The sequence below is a fragment of the Rana temporaria genome, chromosome 5 (assembly GCF_905171775.1).
Source record: "Rana temporaria chromosome 5, aRanTem1.1, whole genome shotgun sequence".
In the NCBI taxonomy this organism is placed as follows: domain Eukaryota; kingdom Metazoa; phylum Chordata; class Amphibia; order Anura; family Ranidae; genus Rana; species Rana temporaria.
In genome coordinates this window covers 303,374,675-303,395,671 of record NC_053493.1, presented here as the reverse complement: position 1 = coordinate 303,395,671, position 20,997 = coordinate 303,374,675, and the positions used below count along the sequence as shown (strand labels likewise).

Sequence of the window (20,997 nt, the reverse complement as noted above, 5' to 3'; positions counted from 1 at the left end):
TTCCCATCTGTGCCGCCACATCAGTGCCCACCTGTGCCGCCACATCAGTGCCCACCTGTGCCGCCACATCAGTGCCCACCTGTGCCGCCACATCAGTGCCCACCTGTGCCGCCACATCAGTGCCCACCTGTGCCGCCACATCAGTGCCCACCTGTGCCGCCACATCAGTGCCCACCTGTGCCGCCACAACAGTGCCCACCTGTGCCGCCACATCAGTGCCCACCTGTGCCGCCAATCAGTTCCTACCTGTGCCGCCAATCAGTTCCTACCTGTGCCGCCAATCAGTGCACATCTGTGCCGCCACATCAGTGCCCACCTGTGCCGCCACATCAGTGCCCACCTGTGCCGCCACATCAGTGCCCACCTGTGCCGCCAAATCAGTTCCTACCTGTGCCGCCAATTAGTGCACATCTGTGCCGCCACATCAGTGCCCACCTGTGCCGCCACATCAGTGCCCACCTGTGCCGCCACATCAGTGCCCACCTGTGCCGCCACATCAGTGCCCACCTGTGCCAATCAGTGCCCATTTGTGCAGCATTATCAGTGCACATCTTTTCAGCATTATTAGTGCACATCTGTGCAGCATTATCAGTGCCTACCTGTGCTGCCAATCAGTGCCCACCTGTTCCGCCACATCAGTGCCCACCTGTGCCGCCACATCAGTGCCCACCTGTGCCACCACATCAGTGCCACCTCAGTGCCCACCTGTGCCAATCAGTGCCCATCTGTGTAGCATTATAAGTGCACATCTGTGCAGCATTATCAGTGCACATCTGTGCCGTCTCATCAGTGCCCATCTGCTCCGCCAATCAGTGCCCATCTGCTCCACCTCATCAGTGCCGATCTTCTCCACCTCATCAGTGCCCATCAGTGAAGGCTTAGCACACACCTGTGCAGTTGCATCAGCAACCATGTCCAAAAGGTCCAAAAGGTCCTATTCCCTTCAGGAGGCATTCCAAATCATTTCTGCCCCCGACGAGAGCAACGGGGAGCTCTCTCTTTCAGAGTCCCTTTCAAATTCAAATTCTGAGTTGGACGTCAATTATGAGCCCGCCCTCAGTAGCGGAACACTGAGTGACTCAGAGGAGGAAGATAGCCGGCCGGCTAAACGAAGGCGTTCTAGTGAGGAGGCAGTGCCATCCACCAGCACCGCAGTGCCATCCGCCAGCACTGCAGGGCCATCCGCCAGCACTGCAGGGCCATCCGCCAGCACTGCAGGGCCATCCGCCAGCACCGCAGTGCCTCGGCAACAAACTTCCAGGACCCATGCCAGCCTTCCCTATGCCCTTCAGAACCCCTTGTGGCTTCCTCCTAATTCAGGAGAAGCCAACATTCCCCCTTTCACGGCCCAGCCAGGAATCCAAGTGGACACAGAGAATTTTTCACCAATCAATTATTTTAACCTCATGTTTACAGAGGACATGCTATCCGAAATTGTGGCCCAGTGCAACCGATTTGCACAGCAATTTATTGCAAATAATCCCACGTCATACCATGCCCGTCCCTTCCAGTGGAGAGACCTTACGGTGGAGGAGTTTAAAATTTTTTTAGGCCTAACATTTTGTATGGGACTCAACCCAAAAAACACTTACCGTGCCTTTTGGTCCAAAAACCCGATCTACCACATGCCCATCTTCTCCAGCGTAATGCCCAGATCCCGATACTTTGCCATAATGAGATTCCTACATTTCAACGACAATACCCAGAGCCATCCCCGAAATCATCCAGAACATGACAGACTTTTCAAAATTCGGCCCTTACTGAATTATTTTTCAGAAAAATTCCCCCAATTATATACCCCGGACCAACACATCTGTGTGGATGAATCGCTTGTTAAATTTAGTGGCAGACTCCAAATAAAACAATTCATGCCCAGCAAAAGAGCCCGCTATGGCGTGAAGGTCTACAAATTGTGTGACCGAGTCACAGGATACCTGTATGCCTACAGAGTATACGAAGGCAAGGACACCCAGCTCAATCCCCCTAATTGCCCAGACTACTTGGGATCAAGTGGCAAAATTGTTTGGGAACTCATTAACCCCCTATTGGAAAAAGGCTATCATCTATACGTAGATAATTTCTACACCTCTCTTCCCCTGTTCCACAACCTGCACCGGAAGCAGACGCCAGCATGTGGCACCGTCAGAAACAATAGGAAAGGCTTTCCTCAAAGCCTGGTGAACACAACGCTGAAAAGAGGAGAATCAGCAAGTCTGCGTAACAATGCGGCTCTGGCGGTGAAGTGGAAGGACAGAAGAGACGTGTACATGCTATCTTCCATCCATAATGATACCGTCGTTGAAACCCGCAGAAGGCGTGGCACCACCATCCGAAAGCCCACTTGCATCCAGGACTATAATTTGTTTATGGGGGGGGTCGACTTCAACGACCAGATGCTTGAACCCTATCTTGCTACAAGAAGAACGTACCATTGGTACAAAAAAGTTGCCATTTATTTTTTTCAATTGGCCATATACAATTCTTATGTAATTTACAGCAACTCCACCCAAAACCCCAAACAGTTCCTTGGCTACCAAGAGGACCTTATCACTGCCCTTATTTTCCCGAACGGCCCACCCCAAACCATCCGATCTGATGTTTTAAGTCGTCTCGCCGAACGTCATTTTCCCGATAAAATCCCTCCCACAGAAACAGGCCGACGACGTCAAAAAAAATGCAAGGTATGCGCCAGTGATGGAGTCAGACGAGACACATCTTTCCATTGTGTGGATTGTCCTTCCCAACCAGGCCTCTGTATAATTAACTGTTTTCGCCGTTACCACACCAAACTAAAGTATTAATCCTCCGTTCCTGCCTTCACACACCTTCACACCCCTTATGCCACCGCCTGCTCTGTAACTGACCCCGGCTTGTTTTTTGACCACGATTCTGCCTAATGATTTTGTAATACCTCTGCCCGATATGGAACTGACCCCGGCTTGTTTTTTGACCACGATTCTGCCTAACGATTTTGTAATGCCTCTGCCCGATTTGGAATTGACCCTGGACTGTTTTTTCGACCATTCTTCTGCCTAACGATTCTGTACTGCCTCTGCCTGATCTGGAACTGACCTCGGACTGTTTGACCTTGTTTTTGCCTGCCTCATGGACTGATCTTGTACCCTGCTACTGAACTAGTGGGAACACAGGGGTCTCACATATGTGAGGGGCGCCAGAAAAGTTTTTCTGGATGAAGAAAACTTTTTTGTTTTCTCATCCTAGATTAGGGTCTGGTTGCCCGGAGGCTTCAAAGAGATTTGGGTGGGAGAAGCCTCTACCCCTGTCCCCATTCTGTCCTGAACGAGGCCCTACTTCTGCCTGCTGCCTGTAGGACCTATGCCATCATGCCTCTGCCTGTTGCATGAACTGACCACCTGCACTAACCCTGACGGGACAGTATCCCTGCCTGGACGTTGCTGACCAAGTGCCTGCCTGCTGCCTGGACCAGTGCTATCCTGCTGTAGAACTGCGCTACTATTACCACAGGTAATCTTTTGTTTACGCTTTGCTCAGCATAATGTATTTTGAGGTGTAATTCTTGGTATGTGCATACTATGTGTCTCTGGAACACCTGACGGTGTTCCTTGCATGTTGGATCTCTGTATGTGGTCAGGCTATGTAGAAGTCTCACACATGTGGTATTGTTGTACTCAGGAGGAGTAGCAGAATGTATTTTGGGGTGTAATTTTTGCTATCTAAATGCTATGTGTTGGAAATATCTTAGAAACATACAACTTTGTGTAAAAAAAATGCGTTTTCATTTTTCTTCCACATGTTCCAAAAACTTCTGGAAAAAAATGAACCATTCAAAAGACTCATTATGCCTCATAGATTATACGTTGGGGTGTTCGCTTTCCAAAATGGGGTCATTTTGTGGGTAATTCCATTGTCCTGGTGTTCCAGGGCCTTCAAAAGTGTAATAGGTAGTCAATTAGTTAGATGTGCAATGTATGCTCCTAAAACCCCTGATGGCGCTTCCTGCATGTTGGGCCTCCGTATGTGGCCAGGCAGTGAAAAAGTCTCGCACATGGGGTATCATTTTACTCAGGAGGAGTAGCAGAATGTATTTTGGGGTGTAATTTTTGCTATGTACATGCTATGTGTTGGAAATATCTTATCAATGGACAACTTTGTGTAAAAAAAATGCGTTTTCATTTTTTTTCCACATTTTCCAAAAACTGCTGGAAAAAAATAAACCGTTCAAAAGACTCATTATGCCTCATAGATTATACGTTGGGGTATTAGCTTTCCAAAATGGGGTCACTTTGTGGGTAATTCCATTGTCCTGGTGTTCCAGGGCCTTCAAAAGTGTAATAGGTAGTCAACTAGTTAGATGTGCAATTTATGCTCCTAAAACCCCTGATGGCGCTTCCTGCATGTTGGGCCTCCGTATGTGGCCAGGCAGTGAAAAAGTCTCACACATGGGGTATCGTTTTACTCAGGAGGAGTAGCAGAATGTATTTTGGGGTGTCATTTGTGGTATGTACATGCTATGTGTTGGAAATATCTTATCAATGGACAACTTTGTGTAAAAAAAATGCGTTTTCATTTTTTTTCCACATTTTCCAAAAACTGCTGGAAAAAAATAAACTGTTCAAAAGACTCATTATGCCTCATAGATTATACGTTGGGGTATTAGCTTTCCAAAATGGGGTCACTTTGTGGGTAATTCCATTGTCCTGGTGTTCCAGGGCCTTCAAAAGTGTAATAGGTAGTCAACTAGTTAGATGTGCAATTTATGCTCCTAAAACCCCTGATGGCGCTTCCTGCATGTTGGGCCTCCGTATGTGGCCAGGCAGTGAAAAAGTCTCACACATGGGGTATCGTTTTACTCAGGAGGAGTAGCAGAATGTATTTTGGGGTGTCATTTGTGGTATGTACATGCTATGTGTTGGAAATATCTTATCAATGGACAACTTTGTGTAAAAAAAATGCGTTTTCATTTTTTTTCCACATTTTCCAAAAACTGCTGGAAAAAAATAAACTGTTCAAAAGACTCATTATGCCTCATAGATTATACGTTGGGGTATTAGCTTTCCAAAATGGGGTCACTTTGTGGGTAATTCCATTGTCCTGGTGTTCCAGGGCCTTCAAAAGTGTAATAGGTAGTCAACTAGTTAGATGTGCAATTTATGCTCCTAAAACCCCTAATAGCGCTCCCTGCATGTTTGGCCTCCGTATGTGGCCAGGCAGTGAAAAAGTCTCACACATGGGGTATCGTTTTACTCAGGAGGAGTAGCAGAATGTATTTTGGGGTGTCATTTGTGGTATGCACATGCCATGTGAGAGAAATAAGCTATTACAATGACAATTTTGAGAAATTTTTTAAATGAAAAATAAAAATCTTAATTTTGCAAAGAATTGTGGGAAAAAAACACAACTTCAAATAACTCACCATGCCTCTTAATAAATACCTTGGAATGTCTACTTTCCAAAAAGGGGTTATTTTGGGGGCATTTGTACTTTCCTGGCTTGTTAGGGTCCCAAGAAATGAGATAGGCCTTCAGTACATCAGGTGTGATCAGATGTGACAATTTTTTATGATTTGCACTATAGCTTGTAGACTCTAAAACTTTCACACAGACCAAATAATTTCCAAAAATTTTGGGTTATTTTTATCAAAGACATGTAGCAGTATAAATTGTGGCCAAAATTTATGAAGAAATATTAATAATTTGCAAAATGTTATCACAGAAACTAAGAAAAAATCATTTTTTTTCCAAATTTTCGGTCTTTTTTCATTAATAGCGCAAAAAATAAAAAACCCAGAGGTGATCAAATACCACCAAAAGAAAGCTCTATTTGTGGGAAAAAAAGGACAAAAAAATAATTTGGGTACAGTGTTGCATGACTGAGTAATTGTCATTCAAAGTGTGACAGCGCTGAAAGCTGAAAATTGCTCTGGGCAGGAGGGGTGTTTAAGTGCCCAGTAAGCAAGTGGTTAATACTACCAAAAAAAAGCTCTATCGATCTCAAAAAGGTTATATCAAATTTATTTGGGTACAGTGTTGCATGACCAAGTATTTGTCAGTCAGAGTATGATGGTAAAAAATGTTGAAAACCTTTTATCATGTTCCTTCCACTTCACAATTACTGTATTCATTGGCGTATAACACTCACTTTTTTACCCTGAAAATAGAGGGTAAACTGTGCCTGCATGTTATATGCAGGGGGATGTGGATTTTTTTTTCCTAAAACTTCCGTCTTAAAAGTTAGGGTGCGTGTTATACGCCGATAAATACGGTATGTGTCACTTTGTGTTGGTCTATCACATAAAATCCCAATAAAATATATTTACATTTTTTGTTGTAACATGACAAAATGTGGAAAACTTCAAGGGGTATGAATACTTTTTTAAGTTCATGAATTCTTCCTGTCACTGTGTATCTGCCTACCTGTGCAAGGTACAAGCAGGCAGATGCACCTGAGAAGTCTGCGAGAGTCCTGCATGGCACCTGCGATCTGCTGATCAGGTACTCCTTGTGCTTGCACTGCATTCATTTGTTCAATAGATTCCACTGAAAATCCAAACCCAAAAGATTTGCTGGCTTGGTAGAGACTTGCATTAATTACATAATGTCCACATTATATAAATGACTCCAAGCAACTGTGTACTGCCCTGTATAAAACTAAAAAAGCACCTGCACAGTAGCCATCAGAAGTTGCCAGATCTTACCTGAAACTTTGCCAGAATTCTCGTTAAAGGTCCAGTGGAGCCAGAAGATCCCGTGAAAACTAACTTTTTGTTTGTTCAGGCACTGAATGCCGTTACATTAGTAGGGGAGGGGAGGGCGTGCCTACTCTTTACATACACTGGAAGTAGGAAACTTTAACGCGCACGTTGACAATTATTTGAACTGAAAGTAAGATCTGGCATGGTATAGCGCCTACTATACTGCTTTACCCTTGGCTATACTCCTTGTATTTCAGTACAGGGACACTTTAAATATACAAAATATGGTTATATTCTCTCTGCAGTAAAATAACGTGCACATATACACTGACACTGTACATTACTCAATATAGAGTTGTTGGTTCCCTTAAGCCCTGCTCACACATGCAATGCAGTGACCTGCATTTTACCGCACTGGAAGAATGCAGGTCACCGCAAGGAGACATAGTAAACAATTGTTTTCTATGGCCAGGATTCACGTACTTTGGCGCATAGTTATGCTGGCGTAGCGTATCGAATATACACTACGCCGACGTAGCGCAGAGCGGCGAGCACAGTATTCACAAAGCACTTGCTCCCAAATCTACGCTGGGTTCCCTCGGCGTATCTCGTCGTATGTCGCAGTGGGCGTGAGCCATGCTAATGAGGCGTGACCCCATGTAAATGATGGGCCGAGCGCCATAAAGATATGAATAACGACCGGCGCATGCGCCGCCCCATGGACGTATCCCAGTGCGCATGCTCAGAATCACGTCGGAACAAACGCCTAAGATACGTCGAATCACTGCCTATGACGTGAACGTAACCTACGCCCAGCCCTATTCACGTACTACGTAAACAACGTAAAAAACGACGGCTGTGGTCCCTGGTGCAGCCATTTGCATTGATGCTGCTGACTTGCACCTGCTTTATGAGTCTTAACTTTACGCCGGACGTACGACTTCCGTAAACCGCGTATATTAATGTGCCGGGCGCAAGTACGTTCGTGAATCGTTTGCATATTAGAATCGTAAATCAATGGGAGCACCCCTTGCGGGCAGCGTAAATATGCGCCCACGATACGACGGCGTAGGAAACTTACGTTGGTCGGATGAAGCCTAGTTTCAGGCGTATCTTGCCTTCAGAGTCAGGCGCATAGATACGACGGCGCATATGTGCACTTACGCGGCTTATCTCGAGATACGTCGACGTAAGTGCTACGTGAATCCGGGCCTATGTGTCCTGTTCACACCACAACCCTGGTGTCATGTGCAGTGTGTTGTGTTAAAATGCTACATGTATGTATTTTGCACATGTATTTTGTATATTGCACAATGCAGCGCACATAAATGCACTTCAACACAAGTCTATTGAGAAAAGAAAAGTATTTTTACATTTTGTCCCTTTCAAAGGCCCATATGGCAGCCATCTTAGAGGGGAAGTAGTAAGTATGCAGTGGAAAGCTGGCTAGTGAGGTGTCTCAATGGCAGGGTACATAGAAGTAAATGAGTGACATTGTAAGTCCTGGTATAAAGTCCAAAACTGCCCTTTGCTTTCATGTTGTGTGATCAATGGATGCACTCAATAGCACCAATCTCCTCATCTGCTTCTCCTCCTTAGTATAGCTAGTACAGTGACAATGATTGGGGCTTTTTACACTAGACATCCCGTTTGCCAATGCCTCTCCAAAACAAAATTGTGTTTTGTCTCTCTCTATTTGTCCCTTACTTCATACACGTGTCAACACATAAAAATATGCATTGTTGCATGTCAATGGAAGGCAATACACACCCCTTTTTCGAGCATTCTTATGCATTTTAATGCACATTTATGTGTAAACAGGCCCCTGAGAATTTATCTAACTTTTTTTCATCTTTTGTTTTTCTTCAGAACAAGTTTACCATCACCAATGTTTTCCAGAAACGATTTTAGTATTTGGAGTATTTTAAGAAAATGCATTGGAATGGTAAGCATTTACCTATTTCTTATGTTATTTTTCTGGTTATCTTTTGAGTTTAAAATGTTGTGTAAAGTACATTGCTGTTTTCTATGAAATAATAACTTTTATTTTATATAGCGCCTTTAAAGGTGGCTTCTCAAAGCGCTTTACGAATAAAACGCAAGCAATAAGCGGGTTAACATAACATGAGGCAAAAGGGACAATTAAGGAAAGCGTGTCTAAAGAGAAGTTTTTTTTAGATTTGAATGAGTTTAGAGAAGATGATTCTCTGATGTTCTTATGAAGTGAATTACAGAGTTTTAGAACGTAGCAGGAGAAGGCTCTGTCCCCCATTGAGTGTAGGTGAGTAGGGGGGGGACACACTGTAAACCAGAATTTGAGGAGCGGAGGTTATGAGGTGTGGAGTAAGTTTGACAAAAAGTTCAGAGAGATAATAGGGTGCCAAGCAATGAAGAACCTATTAGGTGAGCAAGAGGATCTTGGTCTATGCGAAACCTGATGGGTAGCCAGTGCAAGGTCTTCGGGATAGGGGTAATATGATCAGTTGTACCAGACCTATTCAGGATTCTGACTGCAAAATTTTGAACACATTGAAGTTTATTTATAATGGATTTAGTTACACCAGCAAGTAGAGCATTGCAGTCGTCAAGTCAGGAGAACACAATTGTGTGGATCTGCTTTTAAGCTACAGTGTATGATGGCATAGGATGCAGCCGAGCAATGTTTCTTAAGTGGAAAGATGTTCTGACAACATTTTGTACATGAGGCTCAAAGGTTAAACTAGCATCAAATATCACCCCTAGATTTTTCAATTTAGACTGAAGCTCAAGTACAGTGCCATCTATAGATAAGCTACCATCTTTGGTGCGGTGAGAGGAGCGGTGTGTATACCGCTCCTTCACCACTCCTTCCCATTTAAAACAATGGGAAACCGCGGTAATACCGCCCGCAGAGGCGCATTGCGAGCGGTATTAACCCTTTATTGGCTGCTAGCGGGGTTAATACCGCACCGCTAGCGGCCGAATCCCGCGGCAAATCCGACGGTATAGCGGCGCCATCTTTAGCGGCGCTATACCGCCACGGCGGCTCCCACCCCATTGTGAAAGGGGCCTTAATCCATTTCAAAGCCAATTCTGAGACTCGAAATATGGTTTTATGGTGAGAGAGTAATAAATGTGGTGTCTTATATTGTATGTTTTTGAGGAGAAAGAAATCTAGGAATGCTAGAGCTGTGTTGAAGCAGATAGTGTGGAGGGACTGTGATGTTTTAATTTTTGGTCGATGGCGCAGAAGAGTTGTCTAGGGTTGCTAAGATTGTTTTCTATAGCATGGGAGAGAAAATTTTGATCTTGCAGTCTCAAGTTTACCCTTATAGACACACACACATAGTCTTTCCATGCTTCATAATAGACAGTCAGGCCAGCTTTGCGTCAACTTCTCTCCAGTCGCCGTGAGACCGCTTTCATTGAGCGTAGGTGAGAATTATACCACGGAGCCGGATGGGAGAATAAGACGGTTCGAGTTTTTAATAGGGCAAAGGTACCAAGGGAAGATGAAAGAGGCTGATTAAGGGCTTTTTCATTTTGTCAACAAGGGTGTCAAAAGTTACAGGACAGGGATATTACATGAGCTAGTTTGTATTAATGTTTACTCACTAAACCCAAGAACAAAAATGTTATGTATTGCATTGTATAGTCCCTAGATATGGTGGCTGCAGTAGTATTATTTTTTTTTTAATTAATTTTTAATTTCAATTACACTTCATGTGAGCTGTATTCCTTCCCAGGTATTTTCTATAAGCTACCAATGGTGTGTTATTTGCATTGTGGGCCACATCAGCATTATGATTGCCCTCAAAAGGGCTGGTTGTATCTGTAAGCTTAGATGTCCAGCGCACCCCCCCCCCCCATTTAACATTAGAGGTCAAGAGCCACCCCACCATTAGAAGTTGAGTCCCCCACTCTCCCTTACATCACAGTGCATCCCCCTTACTTTCTGCTCTCAAGCAATGCATCCAGCTTCTTCCCAGTAGCAGCATAAAGTAAGGGTCTGGAAGAGGCTCAGAGGAGGGCTGGAGCTCTCCAGCAGCTGTAGGAGAGGTGTGAGGGCCACATAAAATGGCCTGGAGGGCCGGATTCGGCCCACGGGCCTTGTATTTGACACCTGTGCCTTTTTAAAGTTTCCATGTGATATAAGAGTTCACAATAGTCCATTCCACCAATATCATATAACAAACACAATATCATATAGTCCATTCCTGTGATATGAGCACATGCAATCCACTTCAAACCCCCTGTGGCAGGTGACACACTCCCCTCGCTCCCTTACTCTCACAACTCTAGTTGCTTATCTGAACTATGAGCAATAGCGTTTTTGGACTTAAATATAACCTCCAACGGATCTGTTTCTTCATCCACTCTCCCCTTAGTGAGCTTGTCACAAAACCCCAGGAATAAGGAAAAGGAAAGCCAATAGTGTAATTTAAAAAAAAAACAGCTATTAAATTCCAACAGAATGCCACTCACAAAATTATTATATCAGAAAGCCCATGAAATCTCCTAAGGACATGTGAAAAACCGCTAGTATGCCACTTAGACAGCATCTCACCTGATCCCCTCGCTCATGGACATCGGAACATCACTTCTGGTTGCCTTGCGATCGCCTGACTTTTTCAAAGGGTTTGTAATTTGTTGGTCATTTATAACTACAGGAGCAAAATATGGCCAGTGTCTGTGGTCAATGAGAAGAAAAAATGAAAAGCATTGGTGGCCAGCAGGAGAAAAAAATTACATTAATGACCAAGGGTGAGATTAAATATCTGGTATCAGTGATCAGAGGGAGAAAAAAAGACTTGTGTTTGTGTTTTATTTTTTTGAGGGGGGAGGAAAAAATACCAACATTGGTGTTCAGTTGGAGGAAAAAGTGCCTGGCATTGGGGGTGAACACAAGGAAAAAATACCCAGGGTAGTTAGTGACTGTGCTCCTTTTCTTTGTTGGTTAGTGTCTGTAGCCCCTTTTATTGGTAGTAAGTGTGCCCCTTTTATGGCCATTATGCCCCCTTTGTTCCCCCTTGCTGATTAGTGAAGGTCAGTGTTGCCCCTTGCTGCTCAGTGGTGGTCCCCCCCTTGCTCTGTGGTAGTGAGTGTACCCCCCCCCCCCCCCAAGCTCTGTGCCTTTTACCTTTTGGTCTTTGATGTCTATAAAACATCGCCAATCACTGTATTATGCGGAGGGTGATTGCAGTGTTGGATCTCACAGCACCCTGCATGCCAATATGGATGCTCCTGCTGTTGGCTCTGACACATGAAAGCAAAGATGGCTGCCTCCACATAAACAGTAATGGGGTAAGATCAACTTCAGGGATTCCACGGGCCATAGTGGAGGCTAATCTTTTTGCCTTCTGCCTGACTTTTTTGGGCACCACCTCCTTCAGAGTTCAGTTAATTTTTAGTAATACTATTATCTAAGGTAGCCGTGTTCTTGTGGAAAGCCAACAAACTTCCTGTATGGTGAGCTTTAGATGTGACCACTTCTAGCACTGAACACTATGGTTGGCCTGTTTAGAAACCATAACGAGACTTCAATAAGTAACACTTCCTTAAGCTAATTTTCTGCGTCGCTTGGCATTATTCATTCAGAAGTGGGAAGGAATGTTCACCACTAATGGGTTGAACCCCTCTTTCAGAAAGAAAATCATAGCACGCCCTGGTGGCACTAAAGGCCTTCAAAGATGGACACATTTCTAATGGTTGATGAGCAAATCTGCTGGTTGATGGCCATGCTTTTTATAATATGGACGATAGTTTACAAAAATAGGCTTCGGGCAAGACTTAATACAGCAAATCTGCTTTTGTGCAAGACTAGATTCTTTTTTTCATGCATATCTGTACATGTGTTTTGTGTGAGTTTTCTCTGGGTATTCTGTTTTTTTTTTCCGCTCAAAAAACAGGTAGGTAGGTGGTAGGTAGACATGCTTTGCTCCTGCCTAGATTGGCTTTAAAATGTCTATGTATGCAAATGTGGTCAGACTCTTGGATTGTAAGCTCCTTGGGGGCAGGAACTAATGTGAATGTACAATAATATGTAAGGCTAAGTGTAAATTGTCAGTACTAATATAAATACCTGGTATTAAATAAGTAAGATATGGAACTCGCTATTTTAGGTTTATTGGTGTTTTTAAAGTTTAGACATGCTTTGATTGGTAATTTGATAGCCAATTTGTATTCCTAATTTAGCTTTTGGAGGGAAATTTTATTTTGTGTATTGGTGGCTGTAAAGGTAATGTGTATGCAGGCACTGTAGTGATGTGATGGCAGTAATTATTTATACGCATGTAATTCTATTCCTGCCATTGTGTCTATTAGGACACATAAGGTACATGCCTCCATCTAAATAGATGTTACACAGTCCAAACACCATTTTTGCTTCTTTAATAGGAATTTGTCAGTCTTTTATCTTCATCCGTCCAGATATTCCTTCGTAGATATTATACCTTTGTGGGGTAATGAGAGGCTTTCCAGTAACATTCATATTTCTTTCTTGTTCATTAAAGCCTAAGTGTAAAATAAAAAACACAGAAATCGGCACAAAGGTCATAACTTTCAGTCAGTAGAATATATCCCGTCAGCTGATGCCTTCTCTTTTAGCTGAAATCATCCTCCATCTATGCCACCACCTTCACTGCTGTAATCTTCTGATGTGAACGGGGTTAATACAACTATGGAGCTGTCACAGACTGTCATCAAGAGTCCAATTATACCTACCCTTTCCACCCAGCTACTCCATTCATAGAAGCCGTACTACAGCTTCTATGAACTAAACATGATCTAAGAATGGCAGACCGCTGGATTATTGAAAGGTCTGCCCCCTCCATTCATAGAACATGTTTTATTTAGAGAAGCTGTGGTACGGTTTCTAAGATTGGAATTGCTGGGCAAAAAGACTCGGCATATTCGGGCTCTTTTGATCAGAATAAAGATAAAGAGAACTCGCTGCTCCAGGTGAGTTAGATGTGCCTGATGGAACCTCCAACAGAGTGCTACCCCTGGCCGCCTCTGTAGGTATAGCCAAGGCAAAGAAGAAATGGCTGCATTTCAAGTGGTTCCAAATGCCATTTATTTAGTCACCATAGTGACTCCAAGGGAACATCAACGCACAATCTCGTAGACACTTTTCACCCAGTACAAATGTAAAACAGGAAAAGTACCGCGCTTAGGACAGGATTAAAAAAGAAGAAAGGCTGCTGCCCCCCTAAAAAAGCTCCACAAATGAGTCTGGTAAATAATATAAAACACAGGTGGGGTAGTGGCGATACCTGGGGTACCTAACAGTAGGGAATCCCACTAAAGTGACAGAAAACACTCTTATATAAACTTATATTGTAAAATGTGAACCCGTGACCTAAAGGAGATCATCCAATGTAAAAATAATGGCTTCCATGAGTCAATAGTAAGTGATAAAGCATGAATCTGTGCAATAGGAACCTCTGTATACAGTGACCAAAAAGCCAAAAAAGTATAAACAGAAATAATTGCAAAAACCAGTTGACCGGGCAACAAGCCAGAATAAAAATTGAAAAAATAGTATAAAAATTGTCCAACAGATAATGTGTTCCTATGTAAAGAATGTAAACATCCCTTGTGACAGTAATAGGTGGTGACAGGTACTCTTTATGGAGGGATCGGGGCTCTAAAAGACCGCCGATCCCTCCTTTACACTTCAAAGTATTCAGATTGCCAAAAACAGCGATTCTAAATACTGCATATTTTTTTTAAATCCGGAGCCATTGGCAGCCGAGTAAACAGGAAGTGACGTGACGTCGCTTCCGTGTTTACAGTCAGGAGATTGGAACAAAGCCGTTCCAGTCTGTGGCTAGGTGCTGGAAGAGGCGCATCGTGAATCGGGTCTCCCGGTGGGACAGGTGGCCCTGTCAGAGCGGCAGAGGTGGCGGGATGTCCCCTCCTGCTCCCCCGGGATAACAACTGAGCGGCTTTTAGCCGCATCGGTTGTTACCACTGGAAAGCCGGCTCTAAACAACAGTACCGGGATGATGCCTGCAGCTGCTGGCATCATCCTGGTATAACCCCCGAAAGCCGAGAACGCATATGTGCGTACGCTTGGCGGCAAGGGGTTATTCTATTGGGCCATAAAAATAGTCCTCCCTTGGAGTGTACATAACGTGGACAAGATCACAATACTCAATATCAAAACAATTAATAAATGCCTAAAGGGTACCCACTTCACATCAAAATGGATGCAATATATGGTACCCAGATTCATAAGATATAAGATTACATTTATTTTGATGTGAAGTGGGTACCCTTTATTCATTTATTTATTGTTTTGATATTGATTATTGTGATCTTGTCCACGTTGTGTACACTCCAAGGGAGGACTATTTTTTCCCCCCCAAAACACATTTTGTTACACTTCCTTGGTATGGGACCACAGGTGTGAAACCTTTTCAGTGTTTAGACTGATCATGTACTGGACATTGGTTGATTTTTGTGATACACAAGATACAATCGCCCCTTTATCAGGAAGTATCACTTTGTGTAGTATTACCTGTATGCTGCAATCTCTGTTTCTGTAAGCCCAGCAAGCCTAGCCTTCAGGTACATGGCTTCAACCAGAAATGCCATGTTTGCTGGCCAGGAAGTACAGGAGGCTGAAAAAAGGAAGAACAAATGAGCTCATGTGGTTCTAGGAGTGCAGTTGTCTGCTGGAAATTGCTGGGACTGGTGTCTCGCCCCAACATAGTGAGTGGGACATGCAGATGGGTTAGTACTGGTGGCAGGCAGAGGCATGGTTAGCAGACAGGCAAATATTGGTTTAGACACCAAGCAGAAACATAGTCGATAAACAGGCAGAGGTCAGTACAGGCAGCAGGCAGAGGTAACACTGCACTGGTGTGGCGGTGATCAGGAACACTGATGGCTGCACTGGCTTTTGTGACACTGTACTGATGTGGTGGCAATCAAAGACACTGTTCATGGCTGCACTGGGTCTGGTGACACTGGCACTGGTGTGGCTAACAATCGGGAACCTTTTTGCTGACTGCACTAGCCTGGCACCATATTTACTGGTGTGGCAGCCATTCGGGAACACTGTTGATGACTTACACTGGTCTGGCAGCAATCGGGTACAGTGTTGTCAGCTTACGTTGGTCTGGGGACACTGGGAATGGTGTAGCAGCGATCAGGGAATATGGTTCCTGACTTACACTGGCCTGATGACACTGGCACTGGTGAGGCAGCGATCAGGAACACTGTTGCTAACCTGTCTGGTGGCACTGGTACTTGGGTAGCAGAGATCAGGAACATTGTTCTTGGCATACACTGGCCTGATGACACTGCAACTGGTTTAGCAGTGATCTGGAGCACTGTTGCTGTCATAAACTGGTCTGGTGACGCTGGGACTGGTGTGGCGGTCATCAGGAAAAATTGTTGCTGGCAGCATTAGGCTGGGTTCACACTACGGTTTTCCCGTCCGTCAGCCGCATACGATTTCAGTATTGAAAACGTACGGGCCCGGACGGGAAAACGTATAGATAGACAATGCATTGCAAATCGGATGCATCCGGGTGCGTACGATTTGCTGGCAAAACGTTTTTTAAACGTACGCAAAACCGTGTTCAACCACGGTTTTGCGGCCGTTTTTAAAACAGTATGGCAAACGCATACGTTTTCCTTTAACATTAACGTCAATGGAAAACGCACATATGTGCGGTTCCATACGTTCCCGTCCGTTTCAGCCGCATACGGTTTTTCATATAAATCGTATGCGGCTGACGGACGGGAAAACCGTAGTGTGAACCCAGCCTTAGTCTGATGTGGCAACAATCAGGAACACTGATGTCCAGTAAATGATCAGTCTAAACACTGAAAAGGTTTCTCACACCTGTGGCAAATTTGTGCCCAAAAAAAATGAAGTCTTCAAAAAACTCATGCCACTGGTCTGGCAAACTTTGGTGTGGTGGTGATTGTATACAGTCTAGTCCATCACAAAGTCTCAGACACTTGGGCAGAAGAATGTATTGAGTCACAATAGACTTGCAGTTTCTGCCCATGTTGTGAGGCTGCATTCATAATGTGACCCGCTCTGCCCATGAAAATCCTGCAGAGAAGCACCACAGGGCAAAAGCATATTGGATAAGTCTTGTATACTAGCCCTTGTGGTTCAAAGTGAATTTACCATTTGGGAATGAGACAGATGTAGCGCTGTAACCAGTCATATCACCATTGCCTTAATTTCTATCTCTAAGCCTAGACAGTTACATATCAATGGTATCTAATTTTGCAGGTAGAATGAATGTGCCTTGTCATTAACACCAGTGGCAAAAAAATGTAAACTTAATTTTCCTAACCTCCAGAATTTTTTTTTTTTTTTCGTTTTTATTTTAACCACGTCATTTATTCAGTGCACACTTACCAAGACAGCCACAGACCAGACTAACCTTCTAGTTTAGACCTGTTGTCTACAATGTCCCTGGAAAAATCTTTCTAAAGAATATTAAGGCATGATCGCTGGTGGCACATATTGATGAAAAAGTACATTTAAATGCACCACTGAAATAAATACTAGCAACGCTAAAAAAGTTGGTTCTATACACTGTAAACCTTCAGTATATATCAGTTTTCGGTAGATGCTGGAGAGTTAGGCAAACTTTCCTTGTATCTCTCGAAAATTCCAGTAAATACTCCACTTCAGTTTTCAATTCTAAACGGCACCAATTTTAAGGAAATTTCGCTGGTTGATTTACTTCATATGATGAAGAGTGGCGATGTGGTAACAAAATGAGATGGACATGAACATATCCAAGAACTGGGACAATGAGCTCTCACCAGCACTCTGTGGAAGTGTCAGAGATAGTTTGTGTGTTGCTGTGGGCACATGCTAGCCAAACAGGAACATTTCTTCTTAATAAAGAATAGAAACCCTATAACTGTGCCAGCAATGATAATGTGATAGCATTTGCCTGAGAGCCTGACATTTTTTTGACTAACATCAGTGTTAACTAAAACTTTCCCTAACAAGGGAACAGAAGGGTGAAGATTAAGGTAAGTGTTTGTACCCAATTCCTTTACCCTCTAGACCAGTGATCTCCAAACTGCGGCCCACAGGTCGAATGTGGCATTTTGCTTGCCTCTATCTGGCCCTTGGGTCACTATTCCTCCCACTAACACCTACATTGGGGCACTATTTCTCCCACTGACACCAACAATGGGGCACTATAATTATTATTATACAGGATTTATATAGCGCCAACAGTTTGCGCAGCACTTTACAACATGGGGCAGAAAGTACATTAACAATACAATTGAATACAGGAGGGGATCAGAGGATCCTGCTCGTTTAAGCTTACAATCTAGAAGGGAGGGTCAAGTGGCACAAAAGGTAATAGCTGTGGGGGATGATCAGATAGAGGAAATAAAAATACAGTTGTTAGGTGTGGGTAGGATAGTCTTCTCTGAAGAGGAGGGTTTTCAGGGATCGTCTGAAAGCTAATGGAGTAGGAGCTAATCGGACAGATTGGGATAAGGAGTTCCATAGGATTGGAGAGGCTCTGGAAAAGTCCTGGCGGTGAGCATCGGAGGAGGATGAAGAACGAAGAGAACGATTCGTTCGGTATACTATTTCTCCCACTATCACCAACGATGGGGCACTAATCCTCCCACTGGCACTGGGGATGGTGCTCTATTTCTCAAACTGATACCTGCAACTGGCATAATTTCTCCCAACAATACCAACAATGGGACACCATTTCATCTCCTACTGACCAAAGTCACTATGTAATTTATAGTGTTTTTATGTATTCCCACTAACAAACCTGAGGCATTGTTTACTCCCACTGACTTCAGGGCATTGCCTTCCACTGACCAAAGTCCGGTCCTTCTAAGGTCTTAAGGACAGTAACCTGGCCCTTTGTCTAGAATGTTTGGAGACCCCCTGCGCTAGACAATTGACCCAGCTGGTAAATGTAATAATAGCCAGAAGTTGGGCTATAACTAAGTGCTTATATACCAAGATAAGTGCATCACAAAAGCTAAAGTATGTTGCATTTATGGGTTTGCTCCCCAAATGTTCAATGGGAGTGTCTGTGCTTCTTCTGTACCAACAATAGGTCTTTTAGCAACCTGAAAGTGAAAAGTCATTCTTCCATTTTCTAACTGGCTAGTTTTACAATAAGCAGTCTACCTGTACAATTATCATTTTGTGCAACTCGATGGTTTCTTGAAATGTGTTGGCAGTTCTGACAGTTTAAAAAAAACGTTTATTCGTACATAGCTAAAATTAACGTATGATGGCATAAATGTAAAATCATGCACCTACAGGTGGGTCCATGGGATAGGGGTATTGCACATGTTTTGTGTTTTAAAACACTTAATTTAACCGTTTGCCGACCTCCGTGCGACGATATACGTCGGCAGAATGGCAAGGCTGCGCAAAAGGACCTATATATATACACGTCCTGTTTTGAAGAAGCGGCATTGTGGATGTGCACGCCCGCCGCGAGCTGCATGCCCCCGACTGCGGGTCCCACGGACTCGATGTCCGCAGGCATACCCGCGATCATGTCACGGTGAGGAAGAATGGGGAAATGCTTATGTAAACAAGCATTTCCCCAGCCTTTCTAGTGACAGCTTCCTGTAATCGGAAGCGGTGATCACTGTCGTGTCACACACAGCCCATCCCCCCTACAGTTAGAAGCACTCCCTAGGGCACACTTAACCCCCTTCAGCGCCACCTAATGGTTAACCCCTTCACTGTCATTTTCACAGTAACCAGTGCATTTTCATAGCACTGATCGCTGTAAAAATGACAATGGTCCCAAAAAAATCACAGATCGCCATTACTAGTAAAAAATAAATAAAAAAAATTATAATAACAATGCCATAATTCTATTCCCTATTTTGTAGACGCTATAACTTTTGTGCAAACCAATCAATTTAAGTTTATTGTGATTTTTTTTAATTTTTTTATTTTTTTTACTAAAAATATGTAGAAGAATACGTAGTGTGTGTGTGTGTGTGTGTGTGTGTGTGTGTGTGTGTGTGTGTGTTTGTGTTTGTGTTTTTTTTTTTTTTTTTTTTTTTACATTTTTTGGGGAGATAATATTTATAGCAAAAAGTTCCGCTCTATTTTTGTTTATAGCGCAAAAAATAAAAACCGCAGATGTGATCAAATGCCACCAAAAGAAAGCTCAATTTGTGGAGGGATAATTTTGTTTGGGAGCTACGTCGCATGACCGCGCAATTAATTGATTGTCAGTTAAAGCGACGCAGTGCCAAATCGCAAAAAGTGCTCTAGTCTTTGGCCAGCAAAAAGTGTTTTTTTACTCCGGACAAAGGCTTTTTATCGGTGAAACATATTGAGTTTTGGGGTTGGGGGGGGGGCTCACATTTTGATGCGCTTTATATTATCAGGGGATGCAGGGTTAAATGTAGGTTCATGATTTAATTTTTTTTGCCAACATACGTTATTTTTAGCTATGTATGAATAAAAGTTTTATATTTTGGAGCTTATTGGGTAGGGAGATTGACACACAGCTCTCATTGATTTATCAGTTGTGATTCCCACATGGTAACCTGTAATTTGATTATGGATAGTCAGGCGAATTTATTGGTTTATAGTCCTGACAGTTACTTGAAGCATGGAAATCAGTTCTAGCATTCTCGTGGAACCTGGGAGCATGGATTAAAAAAAAAAAAAAAGGGCAGGAAGGTATTGTGGGGAATAAAAGTTGTGGGGAGGATTTAAATGTGGTGCTTAAATTCCATTACTGAGTTGTGTTATGCCTCGTACACACGTACGGTATTTCCGAAGGTTCAGTTTTTCCCCTACACACGGTCGGTTTTCCCGACAGGAAAACTGCGATGGAGCTTTGGCCAGGAATCCCGGCCGTGTGTATATTCCATTGCAGTTTTTCCCATAGGAAAACTTCCAAAACGGGGGGGGAAAGGAACTGGTTCTCTTTTTTTTTTTTTTTTTTTTTTGTCCAACCGTTTTTGGACAGTTTACCCATCGGAAAAACTGAGAGGAGCATACACACAGCCGGGATTCTCGGCCAAAATCTCTCCTCATAGTTTTCCCGTCGGGAACACTGATCGTGTGTACGAGGCTATAGACTTGGGTCCAAATTCTGGGCTGCCTGTAGTCTAATGATTTTGAATCTCTGCTGAATATGTGTAAGCAGAAGGTATACGATATGCTTGGTCATTAACTGCATAAGTAGGGTAGGCAAGACATTGCAGCCTCTCACTATCTTTGTAGAACCTTATATCGGCCATAGACGCTACGATTTCTTTCGCTCGCTTAAAAACACTGTCTGTGTTGATGGGGGAAATCCCTCCGGTCGAGCTACTGTGTTCTCCCGGTGGGGAAG

The 20,997-nt window shown here is 43.5% G+C and overlaps 1 protein-coding gene across 4 annotated transcripts in view; it reads left to right on the top strand.

Moving 5' to 3' along the window:
- The window catches only part of OSBPL1A (oxysterol binding protein like 1A), a 199,417-nt gene that overhangs the window by 153,793 nt on the left and 24,627 nt on the right, over positions 1 to 20,997 (top strand). For all 4 annotated transcript variants that reach the window (XM_040354081.1, XM_040354079.1, XM_040354080.1 and 1 more), the window contains one exon: positions 8,543 to 8,618. In XM_040354081.1, the coding sequence (XP_040210015.1) occupies positions 8,543 to 8,618 (76 nt within the window). The remainder of the gene's footprint in view (positions 1 to 8,542; positions 8,619 to 20,997) is intronic.